The sequence below is a fragment of the Berghia stephanieae genome, chromosome 9, assembly GCF_034508935.2.
Source record: "Berghia stephanieae isolate SIO BIC M18660-M18661 chromosome 9, UCSD_Bste_1.3, whole genome shotgun sequence".
NCBI lineage: Eukaryota > Metazoa > Mollusca > Gastropoda > Nudibranchia > Aeolidiidae > Berghia > Berghia stephanieae.
In genome coordinates, this window is record NC_088368.1 from 2,196,712 (window position 1) to 2,215,213 (window position 18,502).

Here is an 18,502-nt window from a genome sequence, read left to right on the forward strand (position 1 = left end):
ACTATACGTTGAAATACCGCATCGAGGAACTGCGATACCTTCTCAGTGGGGCACGAGATAGCCGACACAATCGGCCTTCCAGGTGGAGTGTCAGACAATTCCCGGATCTTGTGTATCTTAGGGAGCATGTAAAAACATGGATTACCTAGGTCGCTGGGGTCGTGTTTAAGGACCTCTGCTCTACTAGGTAATTCTCCCTGCGATATCAAAGACTGGATTGTCTGGTGGACTCTGGTGTTGTTAGCAAGTGTTGGGTCCGAAGTCACTTTCTCATAAAATATCTGGTCACTCAATTGCCTGTGGCCCTCAGCTCTATAGAGCTCAGCGTCCCAAACAACTACGGCCCCTCCTTTATCAGCCGCTTTGATCACTATATCACGACGTGATCTAAGTGATCGTACGGCAGCCCATTCAAGACGGGTGAGGTTAGACGTCTTGATAGGTGTGGGTCGTAGTGCCTCTATCTGTCTAAGACAAGTCTGGATAAACAGGTCGAGTGTAGGGGACTTGCCAGGACTAGGAGTCCAGTTTCTTTTACGTCGTGAGAAAGCGGCAAACGGATCATCAGGGTCATGGTCATAGTCATGGTCACGTTCATCATCTTTGAAGTGATACTTCAAGCGTAAAATACGCATGAAGCGACGTACATCCGACTCAATGCGGGACTGGTCGGACGTTCTTCGCAGTGGGATGAACTTGAGACCTTTCCTTAAGACCGATTCCTCTGCACTGCTCAACTGGATGGTCGGGGGGACAGAAACCACCAGCCGGTGGTTGTTGTGTTTCCTACTGGGGGGGATAGCTCCAACATTATCCATCACGTGGGTGGGTTCGCTGGTGGGTGGGGTGAATTGATCGCTTCCAGACTGGTCCCCGGCTGTTGGAGGGACTCCCAAACCACCAATGGTGACTGGCTGGTTATGGGTGCCATTAAGAGCAGTGGGGCCAGAGGAAGGTTCAATGGGTGAATCCACCGATGGGAGTGTTGCCGAATGGGAAGGGAGGTTATCGTCAAGATGTGTAATTCTGTTAGGAAAGAGAGCATCTAATTTACTGGTTTTGACATAATTTAAGCATGCATGGTAATGTTGATTACATAAATGTATGAATAACCTAATGGCTTTGTAAAGTAAATGATTATGATAAGTACGATGCCTCAAGCATGTGGAGGATGTGTCGATGGTGTGTGTTAATTTGGATATCTGTTTGCGAAGGATGTCTGTAGTAAGTCTAAGTCGTTGCATGGCACACTTGGATTCTAATTCCAGAAACTGGGAGAACTGGGATGAGGTTAGAGAGCCTAAAGAAGGGTGGAAATGTGAAACGAATCCTTTAGGGGCCGTGCGTTTCCTAAGGCAGTACATTAAGAAATTCAAGTGGCTGCTAGCTCGAGTTTTATAGAGGGTGGCATGGGCGAGAGTGTAGCCTACTTGAGATAGGTGAATAGGGAAAGAGGAAAGAAACGTACGAATGTCCCGTAAGGAAGAGCGCAAGAGTTGCTTGTTTCATTATATTTTATTTGTTTTCCACGTTTATTTATGTATTGTTGTGCTGACGAAGGGTTTGTACCCGAAACGTCCATTGTCTGTTTTGTTCCCATACGAAGCCTTTCCATTTTCACTCTTTCGTTAGTATTTTTCTGACTTAATACAGCTTGGGGGAGATGGATCACACCGATAACTTTACTTGGATGAGTCATAAACAACTTTCGTGTTTGCAGAACCCAGTCATTCCAGCTGTACTTGTTGATGCTTCCACCCAGGAGCCCATTATTCTTCCACAACCTCCTCCTCCTCCTCCCTTTGGAATAGCAGGTTATTACCATCCACATCATCAACAACAGCAACAACAACATCTTCATCCTCTTCCTCCTTTACATCAACTACAGCCTTCAGCTAGTGTCATGACTCCTTATCAGCCTCTAGTCCAATACGTGCCAACGCCATTGTTGCCATACATTCAAGCACCTGCCAACCCTGCTAGTGCTACTGCCACAAATTTAGTGATGTGGACTTCAGCGGGATATGGTGAGGTGCCTGAAACTGTTATCTTAGAGCCAAGTGAAGTTGTAACTGTTTTACCAGCAGAGTTGCCAAATCTTTCAGACACTGTGATAGTGGACTCAAACATTTCTATACCAGACAATGGTATAGCTCTGACTGAGGTGACCAATTTGAAGAGTGAAGACGGTACTGCAGAAAAGTTGACAATGCAGACGACGCCAGTACCAGCAGTGGAGGATAAAGGGGAGGAGACTCAAGCCCAGTAGAAGTGGATCATCGGCCAATGAATTGCTTTCATTCTTTCATTTGTTTAAGTTAACCTAAAGAAATGTTCCTTGTGAAACACTATGGAACGTGTAGAATTTATGCCTGCCACATGCACTTATAATAGTTAGATTTGAACTGACAATTTTAAAGAATTGATTTGGTGGTTCAAATCCCTTCCCTCCCTCCCCTCTTTTCAGATTCAAATGTTTCGGATTAGCATTTTAAAGGCATGGGCTAAATGTTTTTTTTATTTATTAGCCTTCATTTGATCTGTGTTCAGATTGGAATGTACATCATTTTGAAATGACAATAGATAGAAACATGGAGTTAAATCCTTATAGTTGGTCGTTTACTAACACAAATCCACCTCCGGCAAGTCCTTAAAAAAACATCCGTACAAAATCTTTCTTTAAAAAACAAAAATCAGGAATTTCAATAAAATCGTCCCACAGACTATTTCTATCCTTTTTGTTTGTTGTTTATGTTTGTTAGATTTTGTGTGCCTTGCAAAATGATCTATCATGGTGGTTTTGTCTGGATAGGAATTGGTTTTCAGCTGAAGTTTTTGTCTCCAAATCAGAGTAACCTAAAAACAAATCATTCTGTTTTGTGACAGTGGTCTGAGTTTTCCATTCAGAAATAGGCATTTGTGTGTACAAAGTCTACCTCAGAAATAACTTTTCCTTCCGTTTAAATTGAAAATATTTCAACTTTCATGCCTGAAAGTTTGCTTGGTCGATCCCAGTTTTCATCTGTTACACCAGCTGAAAAGGATGTCAACATTTTGAGATATTCATAGGAAATTATTTAAATTTTGGGGGAACAACCATCGAGATGATAATTGTTGGAGAGGGGAAAAAATATTTGCCAGAAAGTTTTTGATATTTTAACCTAATTGCTAATATAGCCAGTATTTATTCAAGTTAAGGGAAGGAGAAAGGAGAGCGACTGTTGTCCAGTGCTGGACAAAAAAGAGGCAGTTGACACATAGAATTGACTTTGTAATTCATCAACATAGATGGTAAAAAGGAGAATCATAGCTGATATGATGAGAAATGTGTTCAAGAACCGATTTGATAATGGGACAATTTTCCAAATTTGGTGACGTTTTTGCGACAAACAAATATTAATTCATTTTTCTCTGAGAAAGAATAGGGCATGGCATGCATTGCCACCAGAAATGACCCATATAGAAAATACAGAAATATTCACCAGAGCGCTTAACACGATTCAGATCTGACACGTATATTGAATGATTGTTTCATGATGGATGTTGTGGTGATGAGCTCAAAGTCAAAGGGGCTTGTGATACCAATTATGACATGGAGACCTGAACACATCATTTCCTCCCCTGATTTGGTGTCGTGGAAAGGAACAGTTATTTTTGAGGCAGACTTTGGTGTAGTGGAAAGGAACAGTTATTTTTGAGGCAGACTTTGGTGTAGTGGAAAGGAACAGTTATTTTTGAGGCAGACTTTGGTGTAGTGGAAAGGAACAGTTATTTTTGAGGCAGACTTTGGTCGTAAACTGCCTATGCTGGTCATGTTTGAGTTGCTATATTAGTAACTTAGCTGCTGTGATGTTTTAAGAAATATTTCATCTATGATCAGATGAGACATCAAAAGTCTTTGATGAATGGCATTGACGCATTTCATGATCTTCAAGTCATTTAAGCTTTTACAGGTGGCATTTAATTTTGCTCTAGTTTGAATCAGACCTTGAAAGTTTTCACCAAGAGAGCAATGGCAGTGATTCGACACTGTCTTCATTTCAGTCTGAGTCTTGTTATTTCTTATCTATCGGTGAAACTTTTCAATTTGAATTGACAGAAGAAATTCAGTGTCACTGTCCAAGGGTGAAATGAAGAGTCATCCACTATTTTTATTGTTGTTTCCAGTAGTACAGTGCAAGCCGGCTAAAGGAACTAGTCAAGATATTTCAAGTTTTTGATCTTTTAATATCTATTGAGATTTTATCATATGATTTGGTCTGAATAAATCAATGGTCGAATATCTCTTAGACTTGCTAACCAAAATGAAATTGTGAAATATTTTGTCTAAAATATTCAAAGATGAGAATGTTGACAGAAAACAGGTGTAAATAAAATTGATCAAAAGTGGTTTCAGCTTTTTGAATGGAGTTTTGTTACTGGGTATTCTGACACACCCAAGAATGGCTTTTATTGAATTTGGAGTCGTAGAAGAGATTTTGAGTTGTCAATGGATATTGAGATTCTCTAGCCATCTGCTGCCAGCCTGATCCATCCCTAAAATTATTACAAGTCTGACACAAGCTGACAAAATTCATCTTTTTTTTATGGACCAGAAATTTTTTACTTTAATTGTTGATGAATTAATATTTCTGGACCCCAATCTGTCTAAAACACTAAATCCTTTGGCCTCTTAATTGACTAGTTGAATGTCATTGTAACCTATGGATAGTTCTCTTGACATTTTTTGTCTGAAATGATTAATTATGTCTTTGTGCTACAGATTTGTTGGTAACTTAGCATTTGTATTTCGCTTCTGGAAATCAAAAGTAAAGTTTTAAGAACTTTTATTATTATTATTTTTTGGTAGAAAATATGAAGGAAAAAAATTTGCTATTTTCTGGGACTGTGTATATGGATAATTGAAGTCACAAAATGGTTGGGTCTCTCCATCGTTGGCTCGCACTGTACTATGATTGTCAGTTGTTCTAGTGGTGTTGTTTGTCTTTGTGATCGATGATATGTGGGTGTTTTCATTTCGTGGTTGGAATTGATAGAGAAACACATTCAAGAATGTCAGTGAGGACAATTCTTTTGTCTGGTCATTCTGTCCCTATCATTCTTTCCCTCATTGTTAGAAGTCATTCTATCCGTCATTGTTTGAAGTCATTCTATCCGTCATTGTTTGAAGTCATTCTATCCGTCATTGTTTGAAGTCATTCTATCCGTCATTGTTTGAAGTCATTCTATCCATCATTGTTTGAAGTCATTCTATCCGTCATTGTTTGAAGTCATTCTATCCGTCATTGTTTGAAGTAATTCTATCCATCATTGTTTGAAGTCATTCTATCCATCAGTAATTCTATCCGTCATTGTTTGAAGTCATTGTATCCGTCATTGTTTGAAGTCATTCTATCCGTCATTGTTTGAAGTCATTCTATCCATCATTGTTTGAAGCAATTCTACCTGTCATTGTTTGAAGTCATTCTATCCGTCATTGTTTGAAGTCATTCTATCCATCAGTAATTCTATCCGTCATTGTTTGAAGTCATTCTATCCGTCATTGTTTGAAGTCATTCTATCCGTCATTGTTTGAAGTCATTCTCTCCCTCATTGTTTGAAGCAATTCTACCTGTCATTGTTTGAAGTCATTCTATCTGTCATTGCTTGAAGTCATTCTACCTGTCATTGTTTGAAGTAATTCTACCTGTCATTGTTTGAAGTCATTCTACCTGTCATTGTTTGAAGTCGTTCTATCTGTCATTGTTTGAAGTCATTCTACCCGTCATTGTTTGAAGTAATTCTACCTGTCATTGTTTGAAGTCATTCTATCTGTCATTGTTTGAAGTCATTCTATCTGTCATTGTTTGAAGTCATTCTATCTGTCATTGTTTGAAGTCATTCTATCCATCATTGTTTGAAGTCATTCTATCCCTCATTGTTTGAAGTAATTCTATCCATCAGTAATTCTATCCGTCTTTGTTTGAAGTCATTGTATCTGTCATTGTTTGAAGCAATTCTATCTGTCATTGTTTGAAGTCATTCTATCCATCATTGTTTGAAGTCATTCTATCCCTCATTGTTTGAAGTCCTCGTTGTTTGAAGCAATTCTACCTGTCATTGTTTGAAGTCATTCTACTTGTTATTGCTTGAAGTCATTCTACCTGTCATTGTTTGAAGTCATTCTACCTGTCATTGTTTGAAGTCATTCTACCTGTCATTGTTTGAAGTCGTTCTATCCCTCATTGTTTGAAGCAATTCTATCTGTCATTGTTTGAAGTCATTCTATCTGTCATTGTTTGAAGTAATTCTATCTGTCATTGTTTGAAGTAATTCTATCTGTCATTGTTTGAAGTCATTCTATCCGTCATTGTTTGAAGTCATTCTATCTGTCATTGTTTGAAGTCATTCTATCCGTCATTGTTAGAAGTCATTCTATCCGTCATTGTTTGAAGTCATTCTCTCCGTCATTGTTTGAAGTCATTCTATCCGTCATTGTTAGAAGTCATTCTATCCATCATTGTTTGAAGTAATTCTATCCGTCATTGTTTGAAGTCATTCTATCCATCATTGTTTGAAGTCATTCTATCCGTCATTGTTAGAAGTCATTCTATCCGTCATTGTTTGAAGTAATTCTATCTGTCATTGTTTGAAGTAATTCTATCTGTCATTGTTTGAAGTAATTCTATCTGTCATTGTTTGAAGTAATTCTATCTGTCATTGATTGAAGCAATTCTATCTGTCATTGTTTGAAGCAATTCTATCCATCATTGATGGAAGACATTCTATCTGTCATTGTTTGAAGCAATCCTATCTGTCATTGGTTGAAGTCAGGGCTTTCAGATTTGGACATTGAATATCTGGTTTTATTGTCGAATTTTCTCAAATTGTATATTTTAAAATTTATATGAAAAACATGAATATCCAAAAGTTATCGAATGTTGTTGGTATAATATATTTCATTTGTGGGGAGAAGTCATTTAAATTTAACAATACTATTCTAAGTGAGAAATGTTTTTCGCACAGTCCAGTGAGTGGAGCATGGAACTCACCAACAAGGTCCTGGATTCAGTTCCAGCGTTTTTCTGACCCTACTGTCCTCCCAGCAGTGATAGCTGGGTCTGTCAAAAAAAGATAAAGATACTTTATGACAGGAAATGGCCCATCCAAAGAGTAACAAGTGGAGCTTTCCGTCTGCTTTACTCAACCAAGTGAAACTGGAATAAACTCCAGCTCCTTGAGCTTTAGGTTTTTGAAAATGGACGACGAAATATGAATTAGTCAACAAGAAAGTATTTTAGTTTTGTACACCATCATGTATTTTTGTTTGTTTTTGTTTTTAAGGTATTGGCTTCTTTCTTCGTGAATAGAATGTCAGTCTTACATCGAAGGGCTAAGACCATATTTCTCATTTTACCTATTTCTGGAATATTTTTGGCTTCACTGAATCCCTTGTCAACTTTTGATAAAAAAATTTCACTTCAAATATAAAGATAATGTTAAGACAGGTCCATGGTGTTAGGAGAAGTCGAAGGATAAATGATTCAATTTAAACGTTTTACAGTGGTGCTTGTTGTGCTCAATGCAATTAGGGGCGCTTGTCTCGATGGAGAGTGCCAATGATGATGTCATTCTAGTAGTGTAAAGCTGTCATTTACACACTCTTGGCATTAGCTGTAAATGACAGTTTATTGGAAGTTATGTAAATAACACCATCTCATTTTAATGTTATTGTTTTATTTTCAGTTGTGTAAAATATTTGATTTATCTGTTTGTCTTATTCTTTCTTTACTTTCTTTTTTCCCCTCTTCTTGTATCAGTATCAGATACGTGACCAATTGTTTAAGTTCCGTTTCGTGATGAATACTGAAATTTGATCTCAGCAGCTAACTCATAAAACTGGGTTTAAATTAGATTAAATGCTCCTTTAAAAGGAGTTTGTTTCGTTTCTGAAATGCAATACAATGTTCTTCATATCTAATTGTGGGGCTATGTGGTCTAGTGGTATGACACTGACACTCGCTTTTCGGATCGGAAGGTCCTGGGTTTGAGCCTTGCTCGGCGCATAGTGAGTCCTTGGAAATGACTCTTTACTCACATTCTCTCATCAGGTGTAAAATGAGTACCTGACCGTTAACAGCGTTGTCTCTGTCTGGAAAAAAATTGTATTATTGCCTAATAGGCGTCATGTCTCGTTCTACTTGTTACATGTTGCTATTGGTCAGAGACCCTATGTAAAGCACTTTGAGCACGTTTAGTGGGTATTGCTCTGTATAAAGGCTCAATTTAAAAAACAAAACAAGGAATTCAGTATGTTATAAACCCTCAGTGTATTTCCAATCAACTGCTGAACGGAAAAACGTAAGGACATAATGTCTTTTTACTGGAGTTCATCACTCAGAAAGGGATCAGTCTATGTGGTTGGTTAAAAGTTCAGTCAATTTTTGCCTTCTGAATTGGCAACCCTGCTAAACGAATACTGGATATAATGCAAATGTTGTTGCTTATAATTGGAAGAAATAAATATCAATGATGAAATGGAATGGAAGGTTCAATGGAATTCATGAAGACAGACCATGTGAATGTGCATTGTTCAGGTTTCCCCTTTGTCAAGGAAACACGATGAATGCAGCAACATTTGACGTTTCAATTCTTTTTGACCATTGTTATTTATTTCTGCTTGTCTTAATCAATTCTTTTGTTTCATTTTGGGCCGATTCGTCCAGACAATGTCACAACAATGAAAGCAATGGGTCACTACTTCTATCTTTTTATTTTATTCTATGGTTATAGTTATAATACTTGTGACATTTTGTTGTTTATTTTGGTATTTGTTGTATGTTGATAATACTTCCAATCAAAGATGCTTACTATTTACTTAACCCCGTCCACACCAACTACAGGAAAATGGTCACATTTGTTACGATACCAACAACCAACATTTTTCTTTTTCAAATTTCTTTTGTACATCGTGAAATTTAAAGAAAATGAACAGTGTGTCGTGATAGAGCATGCTTTGCTAAGGAAATTCTGTATCGCAATTACTTACTGCTATTGCGACTGCTATTGCGTTTGAGTGGTAACAAACTAATTTTGTGTTTGTTGGGTGCAAAGTTTTGGGGAAAATCCTTAAAATGGCTGGTAAGAAGAGAGTTAATGCTTGGCGGCCAACTGCCCTGATAATATCGAAATTGTCCCGATCTGAGAAAAATTTGAAGAAAAAACAAAACAGAACAAAAATGTGTCCCAGGATTATGCTTTTTTGACAAGCAAATTAACGCAAGAAACAGAGACGGCTCTAAATGTATATTATATTATTTGATAATAGTCCAAACCCACAGCTGTTTTGGGTTATGATGGCATTGTGCGTTAGGGTGTCCCGTTTTAACTCTTTGAAAAGTTGGCCACTATATTAATATTAAATAGCTGGAGTGAAAGTTTATTGGGAGAAGAAAAAAAACCGAAACATAAATGGTGATGGACTCTGAAGGGAGAGAGAGTATATTTTTGATGAAGGATGAGATGGTTTGAGAATGGTCCTCTGACTGTTTGAAGGAACTGAGCAAATTCCTCACACTGATCACTTCAATACAAAATGATTTGCACTGTGTGAATGTGCAGCCTGTTTTACTCCTTCATATTGGTCAGTTGTTTTGTTGAATCCCCCATCAGGGAATGCTGGAATATATAATAGATATGAACATTTATGTGGTGTTTTCAAGGGATTTACCATGGTCAATGCGCTTCACAGTTGGTTCATTTATTCCCACAGCAGATCATACAGAACCTTATTTCCATTTCATACAGTACAAGTCACCTCTTAGGCATAATTTTTTTACTAACACTCATACAGTATCCATCACTGTCTGTAGTCAGGTACCTGAATGTTGGTAAACAGAAGATTTTATGTTTGGTTCCTAGTTGAGGAAAACTTTTTGGGAGGTAGGGGGGGGGGGGGGGAAGAGGAATGATGTTCTTTCAGCTTTGTACAGCACTTTCCGTAAATACCTTTTCAGGTTTGAAAGATGAACTAAAAAGATCAGTCCTTGTCTTGTATTATTAGATAAAGACATGGGACTACAGAAGTATGGATGATTCAGTGTGATTGTTTATCTGGTTGAGAAAATGTGTGTGGTTGGATTGTATTGGATTGGATTGCACCCGTATACAGTATCACTTTCTATTGAATATTCACAGTTTTTGTGTGAATTGGTCTATTTTAAATGTCATTTTATGCTTAAGTTTTCCGTCTCTATGTACTTATTATATAAGATGAAATATTGTTGTTGTTTTACTTTGGTTTTACAGCATTGACAAATTACAGCACATTCATGTTGATGGAAAGGTTGACTTTATATATAAATATCATATATGTAATATAAAATTTATTGTCCAAAAATCTTTTTTTTTTTTTTTTTGACTTGATTGATTGAATTTTTTTTCCTCCTGTGTGAAGTATTGGTTTGTTTGTTGTCGTTTGATTGGTTTGTTTGTTGTCGTTTGATTGGTTTGTTTGTTGTTGTCGTTTGATTGGTTTGTTTGTTGTCGTTTGAGTTGTCCATTCGTCCTCTGGTGTTCTATTTCTTCATTCATCTCATCATTTTAGTCATTCCACTATTTCAATCACTAACACATTCATTCGTTCATTCATTCATTCGTTCATTCATTCATTCATCTATGCCTTATTTTCATCACATCTCGCACCCACGTTCTAAAAACAGTTTGTATAGAATTCATGGAACAGCTAAATATACAGTTTTACAGTTTATCTAAAAGACCTCTCTTTTCCTATACTGGGATCATTTGGATCAGTTTTTGAAATCAACATTCCATCAATTTAGACAAAGTATCCAGTATCCTCCAGACCTGCCACTGCTACCAATTTGACACAGATTTTTTTTGAAATAAATGAAATAAATTAATGTTATTCATCCATAAGGACATTGGTTTTATTCGGCCCAATTCAGAATTTTATTTTATAACCAAAATTCCAAAAAGAAAGATTTGTTAAATTCTGGTTTTTTACTCAAAAATTAATATGAGAGCAAAGTTCAGTACGCACTTCTTTTCTTGAGAATGTTAAAATGACAGTATCGGAAAAAGAAATGATGTATTTTGGGTGGATAGTAATTTGTTTTTTCAAATTTCAGTATTTCTGTAAGTGAATAAAGATTGTTATGTGTGGCAGATGTGGATGAAATAAAACTGATGGAGTCAACACTCATTCAAGGTCAGATGAAGAACAAAAATTGACTCGAGTAACTTAAATTTGGTCTGGATTAATTCTCCCATCATTAGAAAATTTTTACTTTTCTTGTCAATTGATGGGTCAAGGTCAAATATGGCTTCCATACCTGCCTATTATTACGGACCGTCCGTAATTGTTACAGAAGTGTAAGGACAATTACGGATTTATGGAAATAGAAGAAATATTACTGATACAAATGGTTGCAACGTTAAATTGAAAAGTAATAATTTATTTTTTCATTATTTACCGCATAAAAAAATCTCAATGCCTCGGCTGGCGTCGAGTGACGTGATCGACTCGACACGGAAACTTTGCCCTCATCGGGTAGTTTATTTTACATATATAAATGGGTGTATCTATCATTAATTTTGTTTGCTTTAGTATTACTGAAATTTGACCATTAATGACTGATGAATTTTGTATCTTACTGACTTTGAAATTTTCAAGTAGGCAGGTATGGGCTTCTGTAAAAGCCAAGTTGGAATCAATGACTTTCTTGCCATTGGGCAATGGGTTAGAAACATGAAATACATTGGTGAAGGGATGGATGATGATATACAAACAATGAAATTCAAAAAAAAGTGTGGAGCGGGCACTTATTTCAATAATGGTGAGAAATATAGTAAATGGAGAAGTGCCAGATGAAGACAGGATAAAGATATATATATATCTCCCCCCCCCCCTCTCTCTCTCCCTCTCTCTCTCTCCCTCTCTCTCTCTCCCTCTCTCTCTCTCTCCCTCTCTCTCCCTCTCTCTCTCTCTCTCTCTCTCTCTCTCTCTCTCTCTCTCTCTCTCTCTCTCTCTCTCTCTCTCTCAACCAGTTGGACCCCAAGTTTGTCTCGGACACTGCAATAATTCTCTGTTTACATCTGGCCCTTCTCCTCACAATCTATTTCTCATCATTATACAACAAACAATGGAAATGTATGAGGACATCTTCAAATACATTCCACCAAAGACATGTTTGTTTTTACCACTTTCTTTTGTCTTTTGCCATTCAACCAAAATGCTTTCAATTCAAAATCAATTGAAAATCTCCGTTCTGATTGGTTAGGTGTTGACAAAAGTAGGATAAAGTAAAAGCATTCATGTCGTGTTGACAACCTCAGGGAAACCCCGTACATTTAGATAATAATTGCCATTCCTGTGATGTTCCCCCTATACTGGATTCCCAAAGATGTAATCGATTCAGACAGACACACACACACACACAGAGATAAGAGATATTTTGCATCTTACAAGTCATCAACTTTTACGAGTCCTGCTGCTCAGCCAAAGATGCAAAGTTGATTGAGTCAAAAGTTTTAGGTCCACGAGGATGATTGCAGTGCTGTCAATGCCTATTTGAAATCATCTTTCTTGATGTGACTCATATGGATAAGCCTCTGTTGAAAGAGGGAAACACAATGCTATGTATAGTATAGTCAGTGGATATAGCAATTGCAGCAAATGATACACGCCACCCTTAAATGGTTAATACTATACAATAAAATGCCATTCTCCTCCGACAGTCCTTATATTATTGATATATTATACAGAAGTATAGCAGCCAGCTGTCCTGATGAAATCGGGACAGTCCCCTTTTGGCAAATTTGTTTATTATGGAAAGGACCCTTGCACCGCACAGGATTATGCTATTTTTTCTTTCTTTCTTTCTTTTTTTTTTGGACATGCAAATTTAAACAAGGAGTAGAAAAAAGCTCTAAATCAAGATCATATTATATAATAGTCCAAACATACAGCTGAATTGTATTGGGTTGTGACGGTATTGGGCAATATGGTGTCCTGTTTTAGCTCTTTGAAAAGTTGTTAGCTTTATAGAAAAGAAGTGAAGATAACTAGCTGGGTGTCTTTAACTCTTCATCATTTGGGTATTTCTCTATACAGCATCATTTACACGACAAAAGTTAAAAGTTTCTGGTCAGCCAGATAGTCCTTTACAACTGTCTTTGCTGATTATTTTTTTTTAAATCAAACAATAGTGGTATTGGATAAAAGACATTGACACAAATTTGAAGCCAGTTTTATCCTATAACAACCCAACTGACGATGTGAAAACCAATCTGTGGAAAACTCCAGGGAATGTCAAGAGGAAACAAAATTCTCTTCCTTGAGTCAATACAAGGCCAAATATTTTACAATATGACAAATATGTCACCAAGCCTACTGTGAAAAAGTTGATTGTTACTTTGTAAAAACAAAAGAAATACCCAAAATCAGGCTGTTTTCGTTGTGAGAATTGCCACAAAGGCAAATCATGACATGAATATGTGATGGTCCAAGATAACACCCAGTAACACATTCTGAGATTATGGCCTTCTTTTATTATTATTATTATTATTATTATTATTATTATTATTATTATTATTATTATTATTATTATTATTATTGTTGTTGTTGTTGTTGTTGTTTTGTCATTATTGTCAATTTTTATTTTCTATTTGTCGTTTTGCACTTTATTTCATCAAATTATCATTTTGAGTTTAGGACATCATGAGACTAATAGCTGTTAAGGAAGAGATTTTTGTTTTCCAAATTATATATGAATTATTTGCGTTTAACTCGGAAATATTCATTGTGTCCTTCTGCCAAGTTGTCATGGGTCATCACATAAACATATGCATATTTTTAAAAAGACACACATGCACACTTCTGCATACCATGTCTACTTGAAAACAACCACTGACCATCTTGGAAAAGATTGTAGTCTTTGAACAAAATTAACAATTATTTATATTTCTCTCTCTTTTTTGTTTTTGTTTTTGTTTTATTTTTAAAAATGCAAATTACAAAAGAGGTTTCAAACGTTAAAGGGCGCTCTTTATGACCCTAAATTGGAGAATTTTTAAGAACCTGGTGAGTAAGATGCAGCGTTTCAAGTCCGGTCGGTAAAGTATATGTAGGTCAGCTCTCTACTTCTTTCTCTCTATCTCGCTTTTTTTCTATTCATTCTTCTTTTTTAAAGCAGTCAAGTCTTTAATAAGTCCAATATTCATCTTTTGGTTGACACGTGTAGAACTGGGCGTGTGCATGGTTTGGATTTCGTCTTTTCAAAACAAAAAGAAAATTTTATTTAATGAGCTATCCTTCCCTCCCAGATTGATGTTCAATTTGTCGTTTTGACCCATTTCCCTATTTGTTTTCACCTCACTTTTACCCACGTCTGTTTGAAGTGGTCTAATACTAATATGAATAGGGGATCATTCATTGGTTTTAATCACTGCCATCAGTGGAAAGGGGAAGATTGATTCTGTTCTCCCGCTTTTGTTGTTTTTCTGTGGGGCTGATTTTCTTCTTGAGTATTTTTGTTCAGGGATTTTTTTTTCTCATTCTTACTCCTCAATACTCTGTCCTTTGCGAAGTCCCAGGTTTGAGAGTTTTTTGCCCAGATAAGGGTCATTTAAATCGATCGATATTTGACGGATGAGTTTTCTGGCCAAATTTTAAATTATGAGTTTTTCCAGAGTACGGCAGAATTGTGACAAGATGATGAGGATAATTCTATTTTTGGTGTTCTGTCCATCATTCTTCAATTGACCTTTGAGGTTCACCATTTTATCATATTCTATATGATGGGATAGATGTATTTAAACTCAATGGGAGAATCCCCTACGACCATTTCTGCTGCTTGTGTTCTTTGTTCAAACTTTTCTTTGATCATTTATTCCGGATCTTTCATTTTTTTTGGTTGTTTTTATTGACCTATCATGCTTGTGCAGATCTGAGTGAGTGAATTCGATTTTCAAAAACCGCTGTTGTGGTCGTTGATGATGCTAGACTGTCAGTATCATTAGATACGGAAACAAAAGACTCCAGACACAATTTGATTGAGTATTTTTTTCATCCTTTGATAAATTTCTTACAAGAATCCTACAAGACTCCCTTCTTTCTTCTACTTCGTCTTTCTACTTTCATCTCCTTCTTAACCCATAAAGATAAACATTCAAATTTAACATGTATATATTTTTCTTGTTTTCCTTTGCTCCCTTGATTATTTCATGCTTTGAATTTTCTGAAAAATAAGCTCCCAGTTTTCCACAGACCTTCAAATATGAAAGGAACTGGGAGTTGATCAGGATGTTCAGATATTGATTTGTTTTGGCTTTTTGACAACTCCACTCATTGAAAATGAAAGAGAAATGGTTAAATCAAGGGGGCTACTATTACTATGTGCAATATAATTAATTTGTCACTTTCATGTCTTATTGGCACTTCAAATGCGCTCTATTCAAGCTCATGAATACAAATGAAATTTTGTATTCATGGCTTCATTCAGCTTCATTTTATCGAGTTCTGGTTGGGGGTTGGTCAAATTTGATTCAAATAAAATTAAATGATTTTATTTATACCATTAAGGGGATTAAAATAGATTGCAACGTCAAGAATATTTTCATGATTAAAGCATTTGAATTGCCAGTGCTATTACGAGATGTATTTTAGCTTACTTGATATTATCTAGTTGATTATAGTTTGTATGGATTGACATGCAAACTGTAATGTAGATTTTTTTTTTAGCATAATATAATGTAACGTATTCATAGCTGATGTTAGGGCAATCAGTGATTCACTCACTGTGTGTAAAATCTGATAATGTTGAATTATGGATAAGGATGTATGTTAGGGATGTATATTAGGATGTTCTATTAGGATTATGGCCCGCCCAAACGTGAGTTGCGGGGCGGTGTTTTAGAATCTTTCAGAGAGCATGTATGCCCTTAAAATCGGGTGAAATACGACCAACAGTCCCGGGGAAAAAGCCACATGGCGCCTCATTGCGTACACAAAAGGTTTTGAAAGAAAACAGGTATTTTTTTTTCAATAAACAAAATAAATGTAAAGTGTAATTTTGAATTTTTTTTTTTCAATAAACTTACTTTGTAAATTTCAATTGTGTATTGTGTTTTAAAAGCTGTAATGATTTATGAAATGAAATTTGTAATTCTTGCTCTATCATATTGGCACTCACATCATCTCCATTATCATTGTAATCATCATCGTTTTTCTAAAATTGTAATTACCATCATGACCACCGCCATCATTTAATTAACCGTCTTCATCCGCCTGCTGCACACAGTGAAAGTCGTGAATGAGGATTTTTGTCAGAAATTGTATTCTCCTTTTTCCTGACCCTAAATCAGTTTTAGTCATTGTTCAAAGGACGGTGAAAAACGCTGCACTGATGGATACGTTTTTTAGTATGAAAAATTTAGACTAGAGAATTCTCAGTTCATTCTAAGAATAGGTGTCCTGACAAGACTCTATGTTCAACTTATAAACTAAGTCAATAAACAACTGAACAAGTGTGTATGAAAGGTGCCAGACAAAGCAAGAAAAAAAAAATACAAGGAAAAAAACTATCCCAACTAGCACATCTGACCAATAATCAGAAGGTCTAAGGTTCGATCCCCAGTCGAGGTCGACAGATTTTTTTTTCTTGTATTTTTCTTTCTTGCTTTGTCTGGCACCTTTCATACACACTTGTTCAGATCTTTATCTTACACCGGTGCCTGCTCCCTAAATTTTTGATTTGATCAACTAAGTCAATGGCCTTTTTTGGCATTGAGAAAAGAAGATTCTTGATCAATAGAACAATTTCATAGAAAATAAATTCACGTCAAAATAAACAAACATGCAAATATAAAATCTCTGTAATTTGGTTTTTTATATTTATGAAAATCAAAAATCGAATTAAAGGATTCTAAAAGACAGTGCAGGAGAGAGCTGATAGAAACATCTTTAAAGTCAATGATAATGTCAACAAACTGAATCTTAGTTTAGCTTTTTGTTGTTGGTTTGTTTTTTTTACAGAGAGAAATTAAAAACCTTTGTTTAGCTTTATTATTAAATATTAGAATTCTGTTTCTGATATGAACTTCTTGCGACTTTCACTGGCAAAGTTTACATCATCAATGGCATAACATCATTTTCCTCACGATTCCCACCATCTCTTTTCCAAGCGAAAAACCAAAAACAATTTTCAGTGTCCTGGCATAGTTTGTCATCATCATCATCATCATCATCATCATCATCATCATCATCATCATCATCATCATCATCATCTTTCATCATCATATCATCATCATCATCATCATCTCACATCTTCATCATCATCATCATCACATCATTCATTTTGCCCTCGATAATTTTGTACCTCAGCCTCGTCATCATCATCATTGCCTTCCACCTCTCCCATCTTTATCACCATTATCAATATTTTTTCAGGCATATATAACATACAGCATTATTTTAATTTTAAATTGCCTTTTTTCAGTCCTGTCCTACCTCCTCCTGTGTTTAGGTTGCTTGTTGATCTATTTCAGATCTTTTGAGTCTTATTTCCTGTACATTTCAAGATTTTAACATTTTAATTTCAAGTTCACTAATTTTTTGTTGGCTTTTTTTTTCTCTTTCTTTTCTTTTCTTCTTCTTCTTCTTTCGTTGGACTCTATACACTTGTGTAGGAAAATACCTTGGAGGATTTGAGAATGCTGAAAAAGGAGATCATTGACCTCCTGCAAGAGCAGCCGACCTTCCTCAACTCCAGGCCACAGGTTTACAGTGCTGACAGTCTGGAGGGTGGTTTTGACGGCCTGAAAACCGTGTTGGGTCAAAACCAGCGTAAGAAAGAGGCAATGCCCAAGTTGGTGTCGGACATGTTTGTGGCCACACGGTCCACCAAGTCCCTGGATATGCTTGGTGAGTGGCCTTTCTCTCTCTCTCTAGTCACGACGTTGGAATTTATTCATTCTTCTTATTTTTTCCTTTTTTAAAAATTAAATTTGGGTTTTTGAGAAAGGAGATGGAGATGCAGATTTTTCCAGATTTGATGTTGTGATTAAAAAATTTATTTTTTTAAAAACTATTTTTATTTTCGAAAAAGAAAATGTAATTGCCTGAAAATACATGTTCTTATTCTCGTGTGAATTTAATGAAAGAAAAAAAAATGTTATAAATCAGTTTGAGGAAGATATTTAAGAATAATTTTTGAAAACTCTATATGATCTCGGATTTTTATTTTCCTAATGAGCCTTGTTTGAATGAGAATTGAGAGATCTGTTTAGGATTGTTACTGCATAGCAACTCTGAGCATCGTAAATAGACATCGGAGCTACATCAATTGTTCCATTACATTTACATTTTTTTTAAATTAAAAAATGGAGCTTTTATATAGCGCAATATCCACTAAAGGCTTGACAAGGTGTCTCTGGCCAACAGCAACATTTAACATGTAGGATGGGACATGACGCCATTTAGGCGATATTACAATTTCTTTTT

General features: G+C 36.0%; 1 protein-coding gene across 2 annotated transcripts in view; it reads left to right on the forward strand.

Annotated features, from left to right (window-relative positions):
• The window catches only part of LOC144979476 (uncharacterized), a 64,951-nt gene that overhangs the window by 29,963 nt on the left and 16,486 nt on the right, over window positions 1-18,502 (forward strand). The window contains exon 11 of one of the 2 annotated variants that reach the window (XM_078926148.1): window positions 17,689-17,923. In XM_078926148.1, coding sequence (XP_078782274.1) covers window positions 17,689-17,923 — 235 coding nt within the window. Of the gene's footprint in view, window positions 1-1,720; window positions 2,608-17,688; window positions 17,924-18,502 lie in introns of those variants that run through there. The other variant, XM_078926149.1, reaches the window with a different exon arrangement.